The sequence below is a fragment of the Lucilia sericata genome, unplaced genomic scaffold (assembly GCF_015586225.1).
Source record: "Lucilia sericata isolate MDLA Ls3-8-SP2 unplaced genomic scaffold, ASM1558622v1 Contig000934F_arrow, whole genome shotgun sequence".
NCBI classification, from domain to species: domain Eukaryota; kingdom Metazoa; phylum Arthropoda; class Insecta; order Diptera; family Calliphoridae; genus Lucilia; species Lucilia sericata.
In genome coordinates, this window is record NW_023994921.1 from 24146 (window position 1) to 49921 (window position 25776).

General features: G+C 31.5%; 1 protein-coding gene across 4 annotated transcripts in view; it reads right to left on the reverse strand.

Annotated features, from left to right (window-relative positions):
* Positions 1-3042: 3042 nt before the first annotated feature.
* The window catches only part of LOC119609136 (putative protein TPRXL), a 148266-nt gene continuing 125532 nt past the window's right edge, over positions 3043-25776 (reverse strand). For 3 of the 4 annotated variants that reach the window (XM_037963843.1, XM_037963844.1, XM_037963842.1), the window contains exon 3: positions 3046-4084. In XM_037963843.1, the coding sequence (XP_037819771.1) occupies positions 3192-4058 (867 nt within the window). In that variant the 5' untranslated portion in view covers positions 4059-4084 and the 3' untranslated portion in view covers positions 3046-3191. Of the gene's footprint in view, positions 4085-12817; positions 13159-25776 lie in introns of those variants that run through there. The other variant, XM_037963845.1, reaches the window with a different exon arrangement.

Consider the following 25776-nt stretch of genomic DNA (forward strand, 5'->3'; position numbering starts at 1 on the left):
TCAAATGTTATGAAGAAAATATCATCAGATTCCGATCAACTCTACTAAAGAAAAGTTCCTAAGAGTCAGATAAACTTTTCTAAAGAGAAGATCTTAAATTTCTGATCAACCTTTTTAAAGTAAAGATCACCAGACTCTAACAAAATATTCTATGGAAAAGATTATCAGACTCTGATGAGTCTTTTCCAAAGATGAGTCTTTTCCAAACTCTGATCAACTTTTTTACAGAAGTGATCTTAAAACTCTAATTAAATATCCAATAGAAAATATCTTCAGACTCTGATCAACTTTTCGAAAGAAAAGATCTTCAAACTCTGACCAACATCTTTAAAAGTAGGTTCTACAGTCAATGACAAACCTTTGTTAAGAAAAGCTCATCAGACTCCCGCAACATGTTGTCACTTTAATATCATCGGACGCCGATCAAATCTTCTAAACAAAAGTTCCTTAGAGTCAGATAAACTTTTCTAAAGAAATGATCTTTAAAGTTTGATCAACATTTTTAAAGAAAAGATCACCAGACTCTGATCGAATATCCTGAAGGAAAGATCTTCAGTAAATATTCTACAAAAAGATCATCAGACTCTGATGATTTTTTTCAAAGAAAAGATCTTCAAACTCTCATCAACTTTTCTACAGAAGTGATCTTCAAACCCTGATTAAATATTCAGAAGAAAATATCTTCAGACTCTGATCAGCTTTTCTAAAAAAAAAAAAGACCGAAGATCCTGAAGGAAAGATCTTCAGTCTCTGATCAACTTTTCGAAAGATCTTCAAACTCCGATCAACTTCTCTAAAGTTATGTTCTGCAGTCAATGACAAAGATTTCTGAAGAAAAGCTCATCAGACTCCGGCAACATGTTGCCACACTTGTATAGATCTAAACACGAAAAAACTTTCCATTTTATATAAATTTAAAACGAAACCAATCTTAACAACATGTTTCTCTTAACTCTAAACAACAACAACAAAATCTTCTTCACTCAACATTGGTTTTCTTCTTTTTTCTTCAAATAAATCTAAATACTTCAATCTTTCAAATCTCCACCAAATAAAAGTATAAACTACTTCAACCATCTCAATGTCAAGTTTATCAGACGATCATCATCTATTGGCAAAAATAAAACGAAACTGAAATCAACAATAAAATGTCACAACCAAAAAAATGTAGTGACACATTACCTTAACCATGGTTTTCTTCTAACTGTCAAACTAAAGACAACATATCTTAAATATCTTAATACCCTTAGCTAATCTTTGGCTATAAACAACAAAAGGCTACAACAACAACAATGATAGATAGATAAAACAACAAAAAATATATCACCAAATTTACTTTAGAAATCGTTAAACTCCCTTTTTTTCCACTTTGTCTTTTTATGCACAAAGCAATGGGAAAAATATTAGGGGTAATAAAAAGTTTGTGACCCACTAAGATTAAAAATTGCTTAAGTTACCTCCGCTGAGGGTGAATTTCAAATCAGTTAAAATGTTTAAAACCAAAATTTATTTTGACCCCTAATATATTTTGCCCGTAAGTTGATGAACGTTACGTTTTTTTTTTGCGATTTGCTGATTTTTTTTTGTTGGTCTGTTATTTCAAAGTGATGTCACGGAATCCGTCAGTTGGATTTAGTTGGTATATAGTGGCAGCAGCAGTAGTAGTAGAACTTGTAGTGGTAGTCATCGTAGTAGTAAGTAAGTTAGTAAATAGAACGACAGTTGACTTGTTAAAGCTATAACTGATGACATTAAATGATTAAATTGCAAAAAATATAAAAAATAAAAGCGATTTGTAAAACGGTTTAAAGCGTGACGATAAAAATAAATAAAACAATAGAGTTCAAACTATGCAATCAATTTGGTATTAACAAACTGTTTTTTGCTGTTTTTTTTTTCTTCGCTATAAATTGTTAATAAGTTAATCAGACAAGATGTTGAAATTAAATTCTTTAACATTAAGTTAAAGGAGCGTTTAAATGGGGACTACAAAACCAATATTAAGGAAATAAAGTTATTAATTATGATGATCATTCTATCAGCTCTTCAATGCTGATTAACTTTTTAAAGAAAAGCTCTTTAGACTGTGATCAGCTTTTAAAAAGGAATTCAAATCAGATTGTGATAAATTTTTCTACGCGAAAACTTTTAGTCTTCATCCTCTGATGATCTTTTCTAATTAAAAGATCTTCATATTCCAATGATCGATTATGATCTTTAGAAATCGTTAAAGACATTCATATTCTGATGAACCTTTCTTATAAAAAAGGACTCTTTTCTGAGGAAGAGTTCGTCAGAATTTGTTGATCTTTTCTAAAGAAAGGATCGTCATATTATGTTGATCTTTTCTAAAGAAAAGTTCGTCAGACTCCGACAATATTTTCAAAAGAAAAACTCTTTTCTAAAAAAAAGTTCGTCAGACACTGATGATCTTTTCTGAAGAAAGGTTCGTCAGACTCTGATGATCTTTTCTAAAGAAAAGTTCGTCAGAAGCTGATGATCTCTTCTAAAGAAAGGTTCATCAGACTTTGATGATATTTTCTGAAGAAAAATTCGCCAGCTCTGATGATCTCTTCTAACGAAAAGTTCATCAGACTTTGATGATCTTTTCTGAAGAAAGGTTCGTCAGAATCTGATGATCTTTTCTAATGAAAAGTTCGTTAGACTCTGATGATCTTTTCCAAAGAAAAGTTCGTCAGAAGCTGATGATCTCTTCTAAAGAAAGGTTCATCAGACTTTGATGATCTTTTCTGAAGAAAGGTTCGTCAGAATCTGATGATCTTTTCTAATGAAAAGTTCGTTAGACTCTGATGATCTTTTCTAAAGAAAAGTTCGTCAGAAGCTGATGATCTCTTCTAAAGAAAGGTTCATCAGACTTTGATGATATTTTCTGAAGAAAGATTCGCCAGCTCTGATGATCTCTTCTAACGAAAAGTTCATCAGACTTTGATGATCTTTTCTGAAGAAAGGTTCGTCAGAATCTGATGATCTTTTCTAATGAAAAGTTCGTCAGACTCTGATGATCTTTTCTGAAGAAAGGTTCGTTAGACTCTGATGATCTTTTCTAAAGAAAAGATCGTCTGAAGCTGATGATCTCTTCTAAAGAAAAGTACATCAGACTTTGATGATCTTTTCTGAAGAAAGGTTCGTCAGACTGTGATGATCTTATCTAAAGAAAAGTTCGTCAGATTTTAATGGTCGTTTCTAAAGAAAGGCTTTGGAAAATTGTATGAATAACTTAAGACTAATATTAACATTATCTTGTCACTTACCGCTTCTGTTTTAATATTCAATGCCACATCGACATGTGTAGGTGACGCACAATTGTTGGCCGTAACTAAAGGCGCCGGTGTTGAGGTAGGAGTTATAGCTCCTACAGCCGCTGGTGGCGCAACAGTTGTTGTCGTTGTTGTTACATTTGTCGAAGAGGTGTCCAGACCACAACTACCATTACTATTATGACCAGGAGTAGCTCTGTCGGGAGAATGAGGCGATACACCGCTTAACGAAGCAATAGCTGCACTAGAATATGGTGATGATGAAGGCGATTTGTTAGTATTCGAATTATTGGCTATGGCCGCTGTAGTGGATGAAGAAGCCGTGGTTGATGTATTCAACGAAGTCGAGGAGGATGAGGAAGAATTCGACGAAGACGAGGATGAAGAAGAGGATGATGAGGAGGATGAAGAAAGCAGGGCAGAGGTGGTACACACTAAGGGACCCAAAGAGTTCGCTGCATTGGCTTTATTAGAATTGGGTGTAAGTCGCTGATTGTTGGTGGTGGAGGTGGGTATATGATTTGATCCCGTCGTGGTGGTTGTTATTGAAGGTGAGGCCATTGAGTGGGTGGGACTGGCTAAACTGACACTGGCTGTTAGATGGGCACCCAAGACACTGGTGGCATCGACAAATTCACGTTTCATAACACCGCCACCTGATACACCCAGAGAGGCGGTTATGGCAGCTTCGCATGGCAATACGGTGCCCAACATGGTGGGTGCGTTATCGGCGTTACGATTGCTACTGTTGCTCTCGGTTTCTTCGCAACCTTCCGCCATGTCAGTTACACATTGTGATGAGGAGACTGCAAAAAAAATGGGAAATGATACGGGAATTAAGAAAGGAAGTAAATTCTTTAATAAATTATAAAGAATTTCTGGTTTTAAGTTTTAAATTCCTTAAAAATTTTGAACAGTGTTTTCTTGCCCCCCCCCCCCTTAAAAAAAGAACACAACAAAATACATTAGACTACAAAAACCGACTTTGGCCGAAATCCTTGTCTGCAATCATAATTTAAACATGTCAGAGTCCTACAACATACTTTTGACCAAATGCATTGACCAGCAATAATAAGCAAGTGTAAGTGTATATATGTCTGCCCAAGTAAAAGTTCTACCCATTCATTAACATTTGCTACAAACAACATACATATGGAGACGTCTCATACGTCTTTCAACGCCTTAGGACTTAAGGGGTAAAACCGGCAGAAAAGAGTGAGAGAGAGAAGCATGTATATAAGTTAAATAAAATGAATGGGAAAGCAATACTTGTGTCAGTAAGTATACGTAAGTAGGTGAGTGTTGTGTGTGGGTGTATGTGGGCACATGATGTCCTGTAACATGTCCTGTTGTTGACGTTTGTTCATAATTTTTGTTTTGCATTGTTTGCTGCTAACGTCGTTTGTACATGTAAACATCTACAAATGCATAAATGCATTAATAAACACTCATACTTAAACTTTTGCTCACACATACACAAACACACTCTCATGCATATCCTAAATATACATAACATTATCCTATAAACATGTTTACTCTCACACACACACACTCATATTTCTACTTAGATACTCATTTGCATGCAATAAGCAAAATTAATTATAACAGCTCTCTACTTGAACTACTTAAGCAATAACAACACAAATATATATATAAAACCAAACCTTATTTGCCTGACTACCTTCCCCCCTTCTCAGGCCTTCATATACACACAAATATGCATATAACCTGAGGTCTTATAACTGATATATAATTCCGTTTGTTTCTGGCCATATTTGGTATTTTATGTTTTTGTTGTTATTTCTGTTTTATGTATTTTTTTAATATTATTTTTATTATTTGCTAAGAGGTTTTTGTAAAGGAGTTTAAACTCATTAAAGGCCAGTTTTTATTGTAAATGTATGTGTTCACACATAATGACTAGTCTTCTCAGGCTTTCCATTACCATCAACCTTCTTCAATCCAATACACAAAGAAGGAGTTTCATTAACTAAGTTTGTTCAGCAAAACTTTCTCAATATCAACACATATGTATATACAACGGAGGGAATGCATGAATGTCTAAGAGAAGTTCACTAAACCTTAATTCATTACACTCACACACACATACATACCTAAACACTCGAAAAATTATCCTTATTTGTTGTTGTAGTTTTTGTAGTCGCATTCATTATGCATTAAAATCATCGCCCCCTAAAAACAGACACTCTCATATATACATTTACTCACGAAATCTACATTTCGTGTCCTTTATGTTTGAGTCTGTGTGTTTTAGTCCTTTACTTCTACATAAGTAATATTAGTTGTTTTTGTTAGTTGTTATTGTCCTGTAGGTGTTCAATGTGTTTGTGTTTTGGTTGGGTTTAGAAGAGTGTATTTGTTTGCAGCTAAAAAGTACAAAAAAAAGAAAACCCTTAAGCTTCCCCTAAAAACACAGCAGAGGAAACAGTGGATTATAACAACGACATAACTTTTAAAATATTAGGAACTTTTCTAAAGAATAGAAACATCACAAGTAGAGTCTGAAAAGCCTTTTTTTAGAAAAATTTATCAGTCTAAAAACCTTTTCTTGAAAAAATTTGGTTTCTCTTCAGAAAAGTTTTTCAATGTCTGAATAGATTTTCTTTGGAAAAGTTGATCAGTATCTGAAAAGCTTTTTTAAGAAAACTTCCGAAAAGCTTTTTTTGATAATTTTATCTGAAATAAACTTATCTGTTAGATTCCGAACAGTTTTTCTTTCAAAATGTTGCTCAGAAATTAAAGAGCTTTTCTTTCGAAAAGTTCAAATCAAACTCTGAAGAGCTTTCCTTTAGAAATGTTGATCAGAGACTGAAAATATTTTCTTTAGAAAAGTTGATTACAGTTTTTGTTAAGAAAAGTTGATGAGAACATGAAGAAGATATAATCAGAGTCTGAAGTGTTTATTAGAAAAATTGATCAGAAGAGCTTTTCCTTCGAAGGCTTTACTTTAGACAATTTGGTCAAAGACTAAATTTGATCAGATACTGATGAGCTTTTCTTTAGAAGAGTTGATCAGAGTCCAATGAGATTTTCTTCAGAAGAGTTGATCAGAGTCTGATGAGCTTTTCTTTAGAAGTGTTGATCAGAGTCTGATAAGCTTTTCTTTAGAAGAGTTGATTAGATTCTGATGAGTTTTTATTTAGAAGAGTTGATCAGAGTATGATGAGCTTTTCTTTAGAAAAGTTTATCAGAATATGATGAGCTTTTCTTTAGAAGAGTTGATCTGACTCTGATGAGCTTTTCTTTAGAAAAGTTGATTAGAGTCTGAGCTTTTCTATTAAAAAGTTGATCTGAGTTTGAAGAGCTTTTCTTTTGAAGAGTTTTTCAGAATCTGAAGATAATCAGTTTTGAAAAAAAAGAAAAAGATTTTTCCTGGAAAAGTTGATCCGAGCCTGAAGACGGATTTTTCACCTAAAATTCAATTTCTCACTAAAAATTTAATTTTTCACTAAAAGCTAAATATTTCAGTAAAATTAAATTTTTCAAAAAAAAAAAAATTTAATTTTCATTAAAAAAGCAATTTTTCCCTAAAAATGCAATTTTTCACTAAAAATGCAATTTTTCACTAAAAATGCAATTTTTCACTATCAATGCATTTTTCACTAAAAATGCAATTTTTCACTATAAATGCAATTTTTCACTAAAAATGCAATTTTTCACTAAAAATGCAATTTTCACTGAAAATGCAATTTTTCACTAAAAATGCAATTTTTCACTAAAAATGCAATTTTTGCTAAAAATTCAATTTATAAAAAAAAATCATTTTTTCACTATAAATTCAAATTTTTAATAAAAATTAAATTTTTTCACTAATATTTAAAATTTTTACTAAAAATTTTAAATTTTCTCTCAAAACTAAATTTTTCAAAAATAATTCAAATTTTCACAAAAAATTTAATTTGTTTTTAAAATTTGGACCACTGTACATAAACTAAATTGGAGACGTTTTTAACGTAATTCTTCCTTTGGAACTACATATTTACTTTCTCTTTTTCTACTAGTGCATGTGGATATATTCTCTACAATTTTGTTTATATGTTTGTAAGAATCCTGCATGTAAATGAGTGAGTTTGTGTCCTTACAAGAGTATGTGTGCAATGTAGACATTCGTAGCAGTTGTAACATTGTGGTTTACAATCAAATTTTCTAATATGCATGTTGTTGCAATTGCTTTGCAAAAAAATATATATAAATGAGCAGAGCAACAATACACTTACTCAGTCTCTGGTAATTTCTTTTCCCTGGTGGGGTTTTAACTTTAGGAAGTTTTTAAATAAAAAGGGGGATTTCTTAAAGGAAAAATTAAATAAATCTTAAAGTATTAAATATGGAAATTAATGAAATTTATAGCTAAAGTTTAATAATTTAGAAAAATTAAGCCTTGCCAAAGATGAAATACAATTCGTGTACGAATAATTGTTTAAAAATAAGAAAAACCAAAGTTTTGCTTAGAATCCTGATAACCAGAATACCCTGTTTTTAAACCCTTTCAACATGTGTTTGTCTAAGCCTAATTTTGTTTTCATTCTCTATAATACAACAAGAATATTGGGTAAATTATGTGCATATGTATGGCAAAGAGTATAATTGGTGTGTGTATTAAAAAGTTAACTTTGTATACTATTTGCAACATGCTGCAACTATTGTCTTATTTAAGAAGATTTTTTTGTATGCAATCCATGAGTTTTCTATAGTCAGACATTTCATAAGGTATTTGAAAAAAATGTTTTTTTCTTCTTTTCATCTGCAAGTGTTAGTAATGATCAATATGTTCATTTATCTTGTGAGTGTCTGACTAAATTATTAAAATGTATTGTAAGCAAATTTTCATCAAGAAATTATTGTTGGTTTTGTTATTTTATTGTTGCTAATATTGTTTTTCTATTTTGGATTGAGATTTTTTCCTGGGTATGGAAAGTGATTTTGCAAATATTATGAAAAAAAAAGTTCCTCACAGTTCGGAGCAATTTTTTTATAGAAAGTTCCTTACAATTCGAACAAATTTGCTATTGAAAAATTACTCTCAGTCGGAGCAACTTCTCTATATAAAAGCTTCTTACAGTTAGAGCAACTTTTGTATATAAAAGCTTCTTACAGTTGGAGCTAATTTTCTATATAAAAGCTTCTCACAGTTGGAGCAACTTTTCTATAGAAAATCTGCTCACAGTTGGAGCCACTTTTGTATAGAAAAACTTCTTACAGTTGGAGCAACTTTTCTTAAGAAAAGCTTCTTACAGTTGGAGCAACTTTTCTTAAGAAAAGCTTCTCACAGTTGGAGCAACTTTTCTTAAGAAAAGCTTCTCACAGTTGGAGCAACTTTTCTTAAGAAAAGCTTCTCACAGTTGGAGCAACTTTATTTAAGAAAAGCTTCTCACAGTTGGAGCAACTTTTCTATAGAAGAGCTTCTCACTGTTGAAGCAACTTTTCTATAGAAAAGCTTCTCACAGTTGGAGCAACTTTTCTATAGAAAAGCTTCTCATAGTCGGATCAACTTTTCTGTAGAAAAGCTTCTCACAGTTGGGGCAACTTTTCTATAGAAAAGTTTCTCACAGTTAGAGCAACTTTTCTGTAGAAAATCTTCCCATATTCGGTGAAACTTTTCTATAGAAAGCTCCTCAAAGCCGGTGCAAATTTTCAATAAAGAATTTCAACTTTGGAGTCCCATATTAATCTCTAACCAATTCCAGCATAATCATATATTTATTCATAAACCAAAACATTTTAATTTCATATTTATTACAACCTCAAACAAATATTATTTTTAACTCTCTACTTGTTTTAAACTTTTTTTTTTTTTTTGCAAAATTCAACAGCCTTAAATTCCTGCCTCCTTTTTTCTTGTTTTATTTAGGAAAACTTTAACATTTTCATTTTATTTTCTTTTTCAACTGAAAGCAAATTTAATATGCTTCAATAAATTTTATTTCAATAGTCCAGCAAACAAACTTATATCTTAATGAAAGTTTTTTTTTTGCTTTTTTGGGTGGTAGAAAACATTTTACACCACCCACAAAGAAAACTTAATCTACATTTTATGCATAGTACAAGTACCAACAGCCAAACCGAATAAAACAAATTCATTTTTACTCATTTAACATCTATAATTTCTGAACATCAACATTTTATATAAACATTATTGAATGTATGTATAGGTGTGAGTAAATTATGTATAAATATGTGAGTTTATTAGTTTGAGTATGTAGTGTAAATCAGTGATTGGCACAGGGAGATGTGTGAAATAGAAAAGTTCCTTGTAGTCTGAGCAACTTTTTTTAGGAAATATCCTCATAAACTGAGCAACTTTTTTATAGAAAAGCTTTTCAAAATATGAGCATCTTATCTATAGAAAAGCTTTATAAAATTCTGAGCAACTTTTCTATAGAAAAGCATCTCATAATCTGAGCAACTTTTCTATAGAAAAGCATCTCATAATCTGTGCAACTTTTCTATAGAAAAGGAACTCATAATCTGAGCAACTTTTCTATAAAAACGGAACTCATAATCTGAGCAACTTTTCTATAGAAAAGCAGCTCGTTGTCTGAGCAACTTTTCTATAAAAAAACATCTTATAATCTGAGCAACTTTTCTATAGAAAAGCATCTCATAATCTGAGCAACTTTTCTATGGAAAAGTTCCTCCATAAAGCTTCGAAAACTTTTCTTAAGAATGACTTCTCAGTATGAACAACTTTTCAATAAAAAAAAGCTCCTCCTGAATAAGTTTTTTTTTTCTAGATAAGCTCTATATAATCTGAACAACTTTTCCTTTGCAAAAAATCTACTAAATTTCTGGATTGTCTCTCTAATACTCATTCTGTAGGCATTAATTTCATTAATTATCCTTTTGCGCCACATGAAACTTTTAGACACAAACACACACAAACTTTTTACAATACATACAAACACTTACTCATTCTTTCGGTAAAGAAAGGACAAAATTTATGTTTGTGTGAGTTAAATAACATGTATTACAATAACAACAAGTTGAACATGCAACACCAACAAACAATATCTTTCAACATTTCATACAAATAAACAATTGCAGACACTCTCTCATATATTTATATACATACTTGTAATAAAGGAAAACCACTACTACAGAAAGGGAAAAATACTAATATATCCCAGCAAACATATGATTTTTAATCTAAATTTTAAAAAAACCTTCAATATTACTACAGAAAAGTTTAGAATTCAAGTCATGTTTAATTTGAATTGAAAACTTAATGTTTGCTGGGTTACTTTAACAATCTATAACTTGGTCTGTGTTAAAATACTTGCTTGTATGTAATATAAAGAAGTATAATAAGGAAATTTTTTGTTGTTATTGCTGAGACAGAGGGGGTTTTACTACTGATTGCATGTAAGGACTTTACATTACAACCTAAAGTTTTGGAGACAAGGTTGTATGTGTGCACAAACGGGGGAAAGAGTTGTTAGTTGCATTTTAAGGAAATGAATATTTTGCATGTTAAATGCAAAACTCATGGTCAATAATGAGAGGTGGCCAGAATGGTCACTCTACACAGCACTTAAACAACACATAAAAGAAAAGGAAAAATGAGAAAAACAAGTAAATAAAACTTTTTAAAACCACCCACTTATAGTTAAATTTATACTTAACATTATATAAAACACTTATACATGGAAATATCTCTTTATGTATAAATAAATAAAATTTTATATTTTCACCTCATCACTGTCGCACAGTTTGTAATACATAAACAAAAGTTTTTATGTGAAATTTTGTTGCAACATTTTATAAGGGTCAGGCCACATAAAGAAAGAAAAATGCATTCCCTAAATTGTATGCATGTTTTTGTAAACCCACTCCTGTTGTTTGCAAGAAAAATCCTTTTCTTCCAGCAGTCTTTCCATACCTAGAAACCAATTGACCAAGGCCATGACCGTATTATTTTGTATGTATTGTTCAAATGTTTATTGTACATGTTAGACGGTCTTCTATGTATTTGCCTGAATTTGCATATACGTATATACATACATTTATTCATTTATTTGATACGAAAGTCTGGCGTGAAATGTTTGCTTTAGAAATTTTTGAAAAATCTACAAACAATATTTACTTGTTTCGAAAGAGTTTGAAAACTAAATTCAATTAAACTTTTTTGTTTAAAAATCTATTCAGATTTAGTGTTGCATATATGGAAATGTACTTAGGAGTTCTAGATCAATTCTAGTTTAGTTCTAGTTCAGTTCTAGTTCAGTTCTAGTTCAGTTCTAGTTCAGTTCTAGTTCAGTTCTAGTTCAGTTCTAGTTTAGTTCTAGTTTAGTTCTAGTTCAGTTCTAGTTCAGTTCTAGTTCAGTTCTAGTTCAGTTCTAGTTCAGTTCTAGTTCAGTTCTAGTTCAGTTCTAGTTCAGTTCTAGTTCAGTTCTAGTTCAGTTCTAGTTCAGTTCTAGTTCAGTTCTAGTTCAGTTCTAGTTCAGTTCTAGTTCAGTTCTAGTTCAGTTCTAGTTCAGTTCTAGTTCAGTTCTAGTTCAGTTCTAGTTCAGTTAGAGTTCAGTTCTAGTTCAGTTCTAGTTCAGTTCTAGTTCAGTTCTAGTTCAGTTCTAGTTCAGTTCTAGTTCAGTTCTAGTTCAGTTCTAGTTCAGTTCTAGTTCAGTTCTAGTTCAGTTCAGTTCTAGTTCAGTTCTAGTTCAGTTCTAGTTCAGTTCTAGTTCAGTTCTAGTTCAGTTCTAGTTCAGTTCTAGTTCAGTTCTAGTTCAGTTCTAGTTCAGTTCTAGTTCAGTTCTAGTTCAGTTCTAGTTCAGTTCTAGTTCAGTTCTAGTTCAGTTCTAGTTCAGTTCTAGTTCAGTTCTAGTTCAGTTCTAGTTCAGTTCTAGTTCAGTTCTAGTTTCAGTTCTAGTTCAGTTCTAGTTCAGTTCTAGTTCAGTTCTAGTTCAGTTCTAGTTCAGTTCTAGTTCAGTTCTAGTTCAGTTCTAGTTCAGTTCTAGTTCAGTTCTAGTTCAGTTCTAGTTCAGTTCTAGTTCAGTTCTAGTTCAGTTCTAGTTCAGTTCTAGTTCAGTTCTAGTTCAGTTCTAGTTCAGTTCTAGTTCAGTTCTAGTTCAGTTCTAGTTCAGTTCTAGTTCAGTTCTAGTTCAGTTCTAGTTCAGTTCTAGTTCAGTTCTAGTTCAGTTCAGTTCTAGTTCAGTTCTAGTTCAGTTCTAGTTCAGTTCTAGTTCAGTTCTAGTTCAGTTCTAGTTCAGTTCTAGTTCAGTTCTAGTTCAGTTCTAATTCAGTTCTAGATCAGTTCTAGTTCAGTTTTAGTTCAGTTATTGTTTAGTTCAGGTTATTCTTTATTATTATTTAGTTTATTTTCTATTAAAAATTAATATTTCACAAAATAAATTATTATTTCCATAAAATATCTTTTTAATTATTTTGATCCTAAATTAAACCCTCGCCTTTTCATATTTTAACAAAAAGTACTTGCTACCCAAATTACCCATCACTGTTAAATTTGGTTATTTTGTTAAAACAACAAAAACTAAACAAAGTAAATCCTATTTCTTATTACTCACCTCTAGTATTGTTGTTGTTTTCATTACTTCCTTACTTCACAGCAAAAAAAAACACTATTACTTTTTCTCACATGTTGCCTACATACTTTTTTCATGCTAATGCTTGCTTCTTCAGTTCTGTCAATAATTGCAATAACAACAACATATGTATTAATGCTTTATTAACATACCCCCCATACATTCTCTTTTGCCCACACTTTTTGTTGTTGGTCTGCTTACGAATGGCCATGGAAACGCAAAACAACGAAAACCTCCTAAAAATTGCATTAACATTTTTCACAAATTGCATTTTTTTTAATATTTTCACTTTTTTCACTAATTTCTAACACACTTTTTATTAATATTTTTATATATAAATATAATTTAATATTTGTTTAACATTTTACAACAAAAATATTTTATTATTAACAATTAATTAACCCTTTTACATTAATTTAAACGGGACTATTAAAACTAAACAACCGAACACTTTAGAAATTTTAAGAAAACTAAAGAAATAGAACAATAACCAAAGCATCACTTGTTGCAGTTGTTGTTATTGTTATTATTTGCTCTTTAAGTGGTGAACTAATAATAACAACAACTACGTCAATGACTACTGTAATTTGTTGCTTTAGTTATTTGTCTTTTTCTTTAGTTTTTTTTTTTTAAGTTTGAAATTGTATTTATTGTCTTATAAATTTAAATCTCGCGCTTTAAATAGTTGTTTAAATTAAAATATTTTTGTTGGAAAATGTTAATAAAATATTAAGAAATAGTTTTATAGAAAAATATTTATAAAAAGTTTTAAATTAATAGAAGTAATATGTGTGAGAAAATTGACAAAAATTCACTGCAATTTTGTTAGGCGGAGAGTCGGCTTGTTGGTTTCATTTGATGAACCACTCGTTTATAAAGAGGGGAAGTGGGGGAGAGTAAGGTAAGCTAAAGGGATTTAAAAAAAGTGTTGTTCAGTTTATGGTGAAAATTAATAATAATGTAAAGGAGGTGGTGGAATATTTAAAGTAAAAAAATTGCGTAAGAGAGGTGAGGTGGGAGAATATATATACATACATACATATGTATATACAATGTACATACATATTAGTAGAACATAATAAGTTATTGCTCTAATATACATACAAATTTATGTAAATAAGAAAAAATTAATTTTAATTATGTGAAAAATTTTAAATAAAATAAATGAGAAAATAGTTGAGTGATTTGTTCAAAATTTTATTTTTGATCCATATCAGACCTTGGGACTAAATATTGTCCCTTTTAAAAATTATTAAGAAATACAAAATTTTTGACAAAAAAATTTTCTAGTTTAATATTAGTTCAGTTCTAGATCAGTTCTAGTTCCGTTCTAGTTCAGTTCTAGTTCAGTTTTAGTTCAGTTCTAGTTCAGTTCTAGTTCAGTTCTAGTTCAGTTCTAGTTCAGTTCTAGTTCAGTTCTAGTTCAGTTTTAGTTCAGTTCTAGTTCAGTTCTAGTTCAGTTCTAGTTCAGTTCTACTTCAGTTCTAGTTCAGTTCTAGTTCAGTTCAAGTTCATTTCAAGTTCAGTTCTAGTTCAGTTCGAGTTCAGTTCTAGTTCAGTTCTAGTTCAGTTCTAGTTCAGTTCTAGTTCAGTTCTAGTTCAGTTCTAGTTCAGTTCTAGTTCAGTTCTAGTTCAGTTCTAGTTCAGTTCTAGTTCAGTTCTAGTTCAGTTCTAGTTCAGTTCTAGTTCAGTTCTAGTTCAGTTCAGTTCTAGTTCAGTTCTAGTTCAGTTCTAGTTCAGTTCTAGTTCAGTTCTAGTTCAGTTCTAGTTCAGTTCTAGTTCAGTTCTAGTTCAGTTCTAGTTCAGTTCTGGTTCAGTTCTAGTTCAGTTCTAGTTCAGTTCTAGTTCAGTTCTAGTTCAGTTCTAGTTCAGTTCTAGTTCAGTTCTAGTTCAGTTCTAGTTCAGTTCTAGTTCAGTTCTAGTTCAGTTCTAGTTCAGTTCTAGTTCAGTTCTAGTTCAGTTCTAGTTCAGTTCTAGTTCAGTTCTAGTTCAGTTCTAGTTCAGTTCTAGTTCAGTTCTAGTTCAGTTCTAGTTCAGTTCTAGTTCAGTTCTAGTTCAGTTCTAGTTCAATTCTAGTGCAATTCTAGTTCAATTCTAGTTCAATTCTAGTTCAGTTCTAGTTCAGTACTAGATCAGTTCTAATTCAGTTCTAGTTCAGTTCTAGTTCAGTTCCAGTTAAGTTCTAGTTCAGTTGTAGTTCAGTTCTAGTTCTGTTCTAGTTCAGTTCTAGTTCAGTTCTATTTCAGCTCTAGTTCAGTTCTATTTCAGTTCTAGTTCGGTTCTAGTTCAGTTCTAGTACAAATCCCTATACATACTTTATATTGACTAGTTCAGTTCTAGTTGGATTCTAGTGAGTTCTTTTACTGAACCGTCATTAAACTAAATTTTATTAAAGATCAAAAATTGGCCTTAAATATTATAGCTTTCCAAGACCACTGTGGCACATTTATTACACTTATCTTTGTCATATTTTTTTCAATAAAATTGATTGATATTAAACTAAATTGTTGTTTTACTCTTACCAAAGTTTATTAAATGATAATTATACCACCTGACCAGTTGGTCCGGGCAAATAAGAACAACACACACCATTTAAAAATGAGTATGATAGAGTGAGGAAGAGAGTCAAGAGGACGAAGTAAATATATATTAATTATGTGCAATATAAAACAACAACAACAACAGAAAAAACTACAACACAAATTGAAAAACCGGTATAATTAAACTCATTCAATAAAATAAGAGATGCAAAATTTTATAACACACACACACACCCCAACGAACACAATGTAGTCGTCATATTGAACAAAAATGTAATTACCATAAAGATGTTGCATGTATGGGCTTGATAATAGTTGGTAGTATGATTGGTTGTTATCGTTGTGTTGTTGTATAGTCGAGACGTCGAGTTGATGTGGTATAATTTTAATTATATAGAGTGGCAACTTTCTAGTCACCAACAGGCAACAACTTAAAAAAATTAATCACATTTTATGTGTATTTATTATATTTTTCTAAATACATGCATGCAAATGCATGAACACACAGGCTTATAACCAACTACACAGTTTTATAAGGAATCAAGGAATTTCTTTTAGACAGTATCTGGACGACTCAAATTTATAAATTTTCGAAATTTAAAATAAACAAATCAGTATAAAGGAATTGCAGCTTTACAGCCTCTAAGTCATCTACTAGGGAGCTAGTCGTCACTTTAGTGTTCCTAAGTAATGCACAGATGGATGAGTGGTACAAAAATTAGCTACGAACTGCTGGGAATTATTAGTCGTTTTTTTAAAAAACAACACAAATGTAACACAAATTATAGTAACATCCTTTTTTCGTTGTCGTTGTTGTTGTTGAAATACAACAAACTTTAATTTATTTTATTTAGTTTTAGTAAGAGAGTATAATAATAATTATAAATGAGGTTATTGCACAAATACTCTATTGCACTTACAGTTAGTTATAATTAATAATGAAATTAAATTGCAATCAACGGTTTGCTGTCACTACCACCAGCAACTATTGCCTGCAACTAACTGCAGCAACACTGCCAGCAACTTTTCCTGTTCACTTCGTTTGTCTTGGCAGCAGTTCAACAGAAAAAGGGGTGTTAGTTTCTTATAAAACATGGTAATTTAACAAAAAAAACGAAAGAAATATTTCTTTGGGAGTTTGTAAATTAATTTATTCTTTTTTTTCGCTTTTTTATGGCAAATTGATTGAGTTGTTTTACAAGATTTTTGCTTAATATTTCATTAAATGTTTGGCTTGCGCTATGTCTTACATATTGGGTCAATTCTAAGAAAATTGTGTCTTCAAAATATATGTTTAGATAACTTTATAGATACATCATTCCATTTATAATTTGCTTTTAAAGTTGCAAAGTGAGATTTTCTTTTAGTTATAAATATAAAAAGAAATTTTAATATTGTAATTATGATAAATTGAATTGAAGACAGTTAAATTGATTGCAAGTTAGTGAGAGGAAAATTTTTAATTTGAACCAAATTATAAGTCGATTTTAATCATACGGTTTTGCTATTAACAAAATAAGTTGCCTTTGGTTGCACGAATGTTATGGACCCTTCACCAGCATGAAAAAACAATAGATAGTCTAGTTCTAGTTCAGTTTTAACTCTAGTTCAGTTCTATTTCAATTTTAGTTCAGTGCTAGTTCAGTTTTAGTTCAGTTTTAGTTCAGTTCTAGTTCAGTTCTAGTTCAGTTCTAGTTCAGTTCTAGTTCAGTTCTAGTTCAGTTCTAGTTCAGTTCAAGTTCAGTTCTAGTTCAGTTCTAGTTCAGTTCTAGCTCAGTTCTAGTTCAGTTCTAGTTCAGTTCTAGTTCAGTTCTAGTTCAGTTCTAGTTCAGTTCTAGTTCAGTTCTAGTTCAGTTCTAGTTCAGTTCTAGTTCAGTTCTAGTTCAGTTCTAGTTCAGTTCTAGTTCAGTTCTAGTTCAGTTCTAGTTCAGTTCTAGTTCAGTTCTAGTTCAGTTCTAGTTCAGTTCTAGTTCAGTTCTAGTTCAGTTCTAGTTCTGTTCTAGTTCAGTTCTAGTTCAGTTCTAGTTCAGTTCTAGTTCAGTTCTAGTTCAGTTCTAGTTCAATTTTAGTTCAGTTCTAGTTCAGTTCTAGTTCAGTTCTAGTTCAGTTCTAGTTCAGTTCTAGTTCAGATCTAGTTTCAGTTCTAGTTCAGTTCTAGTTCAGTTCTAGTTCATTTCTAGTTCATTTCTAGTTCAGTTCTAGTTCAGTTCTAGTTCAGTTGTAGTTTAGTTGTAGTTCAGTTCTAGTTCAGTTCTAGTTCAGTTCTAGTTCAGTTCTAGTTCAGTTCTAGTTCAGTTCTAGTTCAGTTCTAGTTCAGTTCTAGTTCAGTTCTAGTTCAGTTCTAGTTCAGTTCTAGTTCAGTTCTAGTTCAGTTCTAGTTCAGTTCTAGTTCAGTTCTAGTTCAGTTCTAGTTCAGTTCTAGTTCAGTTCTAGTTCAGTTCTAGTTCATTCTAGTTCAGTTCTAGTTCAGTTCTAGTTCAGTTCTAGTTCAGTTCTAGTTCAGTTCTAGTTAGTTCTAGTTCAGTTCTAGTTCAGTTCTAGTTCAGTTCTAGTTCAGTTCTAGTTCAGTTCTAGTTCAGTTCTAGTTCAGTTCTAGTTCAGTTCTAGTTCAGTTCTAGTTCATTTCTAGTTCAGTTCTAGTTCAGTTCTAGTTTAGTTCTAGTTCAGTTCTAGTTCAGTGCTAGTTCAGTTCTAGTTCAGTTCTAGTTCAGTTCTAGTTCAGTTCTAGTTCAGTTCTAGTTCAGTTCTAGTTCAGTTCTAGTTCAGTTCTAGTTCAGTTCTAGTTCAGTTCTAGTTCAGTTCTAGTTCAGTTCTAGTTCAGTTCTAGTTCTAGTTCAGTTCTAGTTCAGTTCTAGTTCAGTTCTAGTTCAGTTCTAGTTCAGTTCTAGTTCAGTTCTAGTTCAGTTCTAGTTCAGTTCTAGTTCAGTTCTAGTTCAGTTCTAGTTCGGTTCTAGTTCAGTTCTAGTTCAGTTCTAGTTTAGTTCTAGTTCAGTTCTAGTTCAGTGCTAGTTCAGTTCTAGTTCAGTTCTAGTTCAGTTCTAGTTCAGTTCTAGTTCAGTTCTAGTTCAGTTCTAGTTCAGTTCTAGTTCAGTTCTAGTTCAGTTCTATTTCAGTTCTAGTTCAGTTCTAGTTCAGTTCTAGTTCAGTTCTAGTTCAGTTCTAGTTCAGTTCTAGTTCAGTTCTAGTTCAGTTCTAGTTCACTTCTAGTTCAGTTCTAGTTCAGTTCTAGTCCATTTCTAGTTCAGTTCTAGTACCAGTTCAGTTTTATTTCTGTTCTAGATCAGTTCTAGTTTAGTTCTAGTTCAGTTGTAGTTAAGTTCCAAATCAGTTCTATTTCAATTCTTGTTCCATTCCAATTCAGTTCTAGAGTACTTCAAGGTAAATTTGAGGCAATATATAACGTAGAAGGGTATTTTTAATTCGTCCTTATAAAGAATGGACTTTTAATTTTTAGTAATTTTAATTTATAAAAAATGTATACCTACAACTCATAAAAAGTTCATGTAAATGCATGAACATTAATATTTTTGTTAGTCTTGTAAACAAGTTTTATACTTTTCCGCTCCGCAAAAAAAGTTTATAGGAAGTTTTGAGTTTTATATGTCTTTTTTTTTTTTTTTTGCAACAAAGTAAGTAAGTATATGTACTTTGAATATATAATTAATGTAAATTGATCAACAGTAAAGTAGGTTCCATAATGATATTAAATTACAATTAATTTTATAATTTATTATTGTTCAGTGAATAAGTGTAGTAATATTTTGTAAGTTAAATGTATGAATTTAAACATAAATTATCGACCAACTATAATATCGTGTAATATTCGTTAATTTATTTAGTTTAAAGACAAGTTTTTTTTGTGTAGTTGTTGTTGAAATTTAATCGTTTAAATGACATAAGTTTTTTTTCAAAAGAGACATATTTAAGATAGATGGTAAACATGTAGGCTTTTTGAAACCGTCAAATTTGATTGGTAAAATTTATTAAAAACTTTTACATATATTTTGAATTTTTAACAAAATTTTCATGATAAATTCTATTTGTTGCTTTAGTTTTTTAACAATAATTGTTCAATCATTTGTTATTAGGCTTCATTTATTTTTCGCTATAATTTTCTTTGTGCAAAAATTATAATTTCAATAAATTATGATTTTATAATGAACCTTTTGTACCTTTATTCTATTTATAAAAAGGAAAAGTTTAGTTTTAAGTCCTTTAGACTTATATACACATGTGTGCATTTGTACATGATTACACACACCTTTTTAAACTGCATGTAGATTAAATAATTTTCTTTATATTTATGGCTAATTTGGTTTTACAATGAAATCGATACTACTTTACTAAAACAATACATAAACACTTTTTAATATACCCAGTAGTTCTGGATGATATCACGAATTTGCAATAAGAAGGGTTAGTATAAAACATGGACTAAATTTCAGTTTTCCTAGAGACAATATATTGACAATAGCCACCTTCCTCAATAACCACTACAGAAACTGCAGAGTACGCAAACTTTTAATAAAGATTACAAATACCACCATAATAACACCAATAATAGCAAGTAGTAGTAATAATATTGTAAAAACAACAATGGCAGCAATGAGCTACTAACAACTTTGTTAATAACAATGAATGAATACACATTAAGTCATTGTAAAATATAAAACAACAGCAACAACAAATATAATAAAGAAAATATTATTTATGCAAAAATACCCTTAAAACATACAAACATACACACAAATATCTTTTAATAGGAACACACGTACGCGTTGCTGAAATACACTCTCCTTTGAACATAAGCAAAGGAGCAATGCCCGACAGTTTTATAGGACCAGTTTTACACCCCTACATGTTCCATTTTAGTTCAGTTTTATTATAGTTCTAGTCCAGTTCTAGTCCAGTTCTAGTTCTGTTCTAGTTCTGTTCTAGTTCTGTTCTAGTTCTGTTCTAGTTCTGTTCTAGTTCTGTTCTAGTTCTGTTCTAGTTCTGTTCTAGTTCTGTTCTAGTTCTGTTCTAGTTCTGTTCTAGTTCTGTTCTAGTTCTGTTCTAGTTCTGTTCTAGTTCTGTTCTAGTTCTGTTCTAGTTCTGTTCTATCTGTTCTAGTTGCTGTTCTAGTTCTGTTCTAGTTCTGTTCTAGTTGTGTTCTAGTTGTGTTCTAGTTGTGTTCTAGTTCTGTTCTAGTTCTGTTCTAGTTCTGTTCTAGTTCTGTTCTAGTTCTGTTCTAGTTCTGTTCTAGTTCTGTTCTAGTTCTGTTCTAGTTCTGTTCTAGTTCTGTTCTAGTTCTGTTCTAGTTCTGTTCTAGTTCTGTTCTAGTTCTGTTCTAGTTCTGTTCTAGTTCTGTTCTAGTTCTGTTCTAGTTCTGTTCTAGTTCTGTTCTAGTTCTGTTCTAGTTCTGTTCTAGTTCTGTTCTAGTTCTGTTTTAGTTCTGTTTAGTTCTGTTCTAGTTCTGTTCTAGTTCTGTTTCTAGTTCTGTTCTAGTTCTGTTCTAGTTCTGTTCTAGTTCTGTTCTAGTTCTGTCTAGTTCTTCTAGTTCTGTTCTAGTTCTGTTCTAGTTCTGTTCTAGTTCTGTTCTAGTTCTGTTCTAGTTCTGTTCTAGTTCTGTTCTAGTCTGTTCTAGTTCTGTTCTGTTCTAGTTCTGTTCTAGTTCTGTTCTAGTTCTGTTCTAGTTCTGTTCTAGTTCTGTTCTAGTTCTGTTCTAGTTCTGTTCTAGTTCTGTTCTAGTTCTGTTCTAGTTCTGTTCTAGTTCTATTCTAGTTCTGTTCTAGTTCTGTTCTAGTTCTGTTCTAGTTCTGTTCTAGTTCTTTTCTAGTTCTGTTTTAGTTCTGTTCTAGTTCTGTTCTAGTTCTGTTCTAGTTCTGTTCTAGTTCTGTTATAGTTCTGTTCTAGTTCTGTTCTAGTTCTGTTCTAGTTCTGTTCTAGTTCTGTTCTAGTTCTGTTCCAGTTCTGTTCTAGTTCTGTTCTAGTTCTATTCTAGTTCTGTTCTAGTTCTGTTCTAGTTCTTTTCTAGTTCTGTTCTAGTTTTATTCTAGTTCTGTTCTAGTTCTGTTCTGTTATGTTATGTTCTAGTTTTGCTCTAGTTCCGTTCTAGTTCTGTTCTAGTTATGGAATCCCTTGTTCCTCTTTAAATTATTTTCTATTGCCGATATTCCGAAATGCAGAAAAAACAGGGAGTTTGGTGGTTTAAAAACGATTCTGCTTTCTTTAATATGTGCACAAGTGCATATGTGTATGTGCGTATGAATAAAAAATTACGTGCAATTTTTGTTAAATTACACACGATTAAACACAAAAAGCTTTTCAGTTTTTTTTAAGGAAGCATGTATTGTACACGTTTATAAACAACGAATTTGTTTGCTAATTTAACAAAAAAATGGAGTTCAAACTTATTCTTTTATCGGAAATATACAAACATACAGTGAAAATAACCTTATTAACGTGCATTATTGTTGTTTAAAAGCCGAGTATGGGTTAAAAGTGATTTTTGTATATGATTTTTGTTTAATAATTATATGTTTATTGTAATAAAAGGGGAGATTATTTCATTTTTGAATTAAGCACGCACAAAGTTTTTTTTTTTTAATTTTTGTATTAAAATGCAAAACAATAGAAATAAAAACATGTGTAGATTATTGTTTAAACTCTTACTCATGCTTAAATAAGTAATTGAACATTAATAACTTTTTTTGTTATTTATTTTAAATATTAAACGAAAGCAACCCTTAACGCACAGACTTAAATGATTTAAATACTAGACGCAGAATGGTCAAGTGTTTCTTAGAAAGTTTGCCAAGGAACTAGTTTAAGTGAAATTCTATTTTGTATTATTAGAGGTAAAAGGATATTTTAAAAATTGTTTGGATTTTTAATGAAAAATTATATAAATTTTCTCTTAAAAACTAAATTTTCGTATTTATTCCCTTTAACTTTAATATTTACATTTTTAAATTTGCTTATCAAAAAAAAAAACCAACTGACCATTCCGCAAAAACATTTACAAAATTTATTGTCTTTGTGCAAAAACTGAAAAAACCTCCCTTAATTTGAAAATTGCATTAATTTCACTTTTTTTGCTATTTGTTTGCCATCATTGACGCTGCTGGTGCTTTATTTCTATCTTCATTAACACGGAAAAAAATAACTAGAAAATCATAATGAGCACGTTTTTTAAGCATACATTATAATGCAACCCTCTTTCATTATTATGTATTTGCCTTAATGCCCAAGTATAGACACAAGTATTCTTGGTAATACATTCATTCATTCATTCATTCCTTTCCGTAGAGTGAGTGGGTGTATAATTTGGGCAAAATAAAAAAAATATATTCTATATTCATAATTCCTGCTTGTTATGCAAGCAAAGGGTTGCAACAAATGTTTTAGCGTTTTCTGTTTCAGTTTTCAGTTACACATGTACAACGAAGAGTTTTATTCCCAAACTCATTTTCGTTTATTCATGATTGTAATTAGTTGGACGCCAAACTCATGCCCACTATATTATTCATGCGATATATATTTTTGTTTTTAATGAAATATTTGTAAATATATATGAAAATAACAACAAAAACAACAAAATAAATGCTAATGCAATTGCAAACGCGTGTGCAGTATTTGCTGGAAGTCTAAATACTGTCACTGAGAGAAAATTTTAGGCTGAACTTGAACTGAACTAGAACTGAACTAGAACTGAACTAGAACTAAACTAGAACTGAACTAGAACTGAACTAGAACTGAACTAGAACTGAACTAGAACTGAACTAGAACTAAACTAGAACTGAACTAGAACTGAACTAGAACTGAACTAGAACTGAACTAGAACTGAACTAGAACTGAACTAGAACTGAACTAGAACTGAACTAGAACTGAACTAGAACTGAACTAGAACTGAACTAGAACTGAACTAGAACTGAACTAGAACTGAACTAGAACTGAACTAGAACTGAACTAGAACTGAACTAGAACTGAAGTAGAACTGAACTAGAACTGAACTAGAACTGAACTAGAACTGAACTAGAACTGAACTAGAACTGAACTAGAACTGAACTAGAACTGAACTAGAACTGAACTAGAACTGAACTAGAACTGAACTAGAACTGAACTAGAACTGAACTAGAACTGAACTAGAACTGAACTAGAACTGAACTAGAACTGAACTAGAACTGAACTAGAACTGAACTAGAACTGAACTAGAACTGAACTAGAACTGAACTAGAACTGAACTAGAACTGAACTAGAACTGAACTAGAACTGAACTAGAACTGAACTAGAACTGAACTAGAACTGAACTAGAACTGAACTGGAACTGAACTAGAACTGAACTAGAACTGAACTAGAACTGAACTAGAAGTGAACTAAACTGAACTAGAACTGAACTAGAACTGAACTAGAACTGAACTAGAACTGAACTAGAACTGAACTAGAACTGAACTAGAACTGAACTAGAACTGAACTAGAACTAGAACTGAACTAGAACTGAACTAGAACTGAACTAGAACTGAACTAGAACTGAACTGGAACTGAACTGGAACTGAACTAGAACTGAACTAGAACTGAACTAGAACTGAACTAGAACTGAACTAGAACTGAACTAGAACTGAACTAGAACTGAACTAGAACTGAACTAGAACTGAACTAGAACTGAACTAGAACTGAACTAGAACTGAACTAGAACTGAACTAGAACTGAACTAGAACTGAACTAGAACTGAACTAGAACTGAACTAGAACTGAACTAGAACTGAACTAGAACTGAACTAGAACTGAACTAGAACTGAACTAGAACTGAACTAGAACTGAACTAGAACTGAACTAGAACTGAACTAGAACTGACTAGAACTGAACTAGAACTGAACTAGAACTGAACTAGAACTGACTAGAACTGAACTAGACTGAACTAGAACTGACTAGAACTGAACTAGAACTGAACTAGAACTGAACTAGAACTGAACTAGAACTGAACTAGAACTGAACTAGAACTGAACTAGAACTGAACTAGAACTGAACTAGAACTGAACTAGAACTGAAACTAGAACTGAACTAGAACTGAACTAGAACTGAACTAGAACTGAACTAGAACTGAACTAGAACTGAACTAGAACTGAACTAGAACTGAACTAGAACTGAACTAGAACTGAACTAGAACTGAACTAGAACTGAACTAGAACTGAACTAGAACTGAACTAGAACTGAACTAGAACTGAACTAGAACTGAACTAGAACTGAACTAGAACTGAACTAGAACTGAACTAGAACTGAACTAGAACTGAACTAGAACTGAACTAGAACTGAACTAGAACTGAACTAGAACTGAACTAGAACTGAACTAGAACTGAACTAGAACTGAACTAGAACTGAACTAGAACTGAACTAGAACTGAACTAGAACTGACACTAGAACTGAACTAGAACTGAACTAGAAACTGAACTAGAACTGAACTAGAACTGAACTAGAACTGAACTAGAACTGAACTAGAACTGAACTAGAACTGAACTAGAAACTGAACTAGAACTGAACTAGAACTGAACTAGAACTGAACTAGAACTGAACTAGAACTGAACTAGAACTGAACTAGAACTGAACTAGAACTGAACTAGAACTGAACTAGAACTGAACTAGAACTGAACTAGAAACTGAACTAGAACTGAACTAGAACTGAACTAGAACTGAACTAGAACTGAACTGAACTGAAACTAGAACTGAACTAGAACTGAACTAGAACTGAACTAGAACTGAACTAGAACTAGAACTGAACTAGAACTGAACTTGAACTGAACTAGAACTGAACTTGAACTGAACTAGAACTGAACTAGAACTGAACTAAACTGAACTAGAACTGAACTAGAACTGAACTAGAACTGAACTAGAAGTGAACAAGAACTGAACTAGAACTGAACTAGAACTGAACTAGAACTGAACTAGAACTGAACTAGAACTGAACTAGAACTGAACTAGAACTGAACTAGAACTGAACTAGAACTGAACTAGAACTGAACTAGAACTGAACTAGAACTGAACTAGAACTGAACTAGAACTGAACTAGAACTAAACTGAACTAGAACGGAACTAGAACTGAACTAGAACTGAGCTGAACTAGAACTGAACTAGAACTGAACTAGAACTGAACTAGAACTGAACTAGAACTGAACTAGAACTGAACTAGAACTGAACTAGAACTGAACTAGAACTGAACTAGAACTGAACTAGAACTGAACTAGAACTGAACTAGAACTGAACTAGAACTGAACTAGAACTGAACTAGAACTGAACTAGAACTGAACTAGAACTGAACTAGAACTGAACTAGAACTGAACTAGAACTGAACTAGAACTGAACTAGAACTGAACTAGAACTGAACTAGAACTGAACTAGAACTGAACTAGAACTGAACTAGAACTGA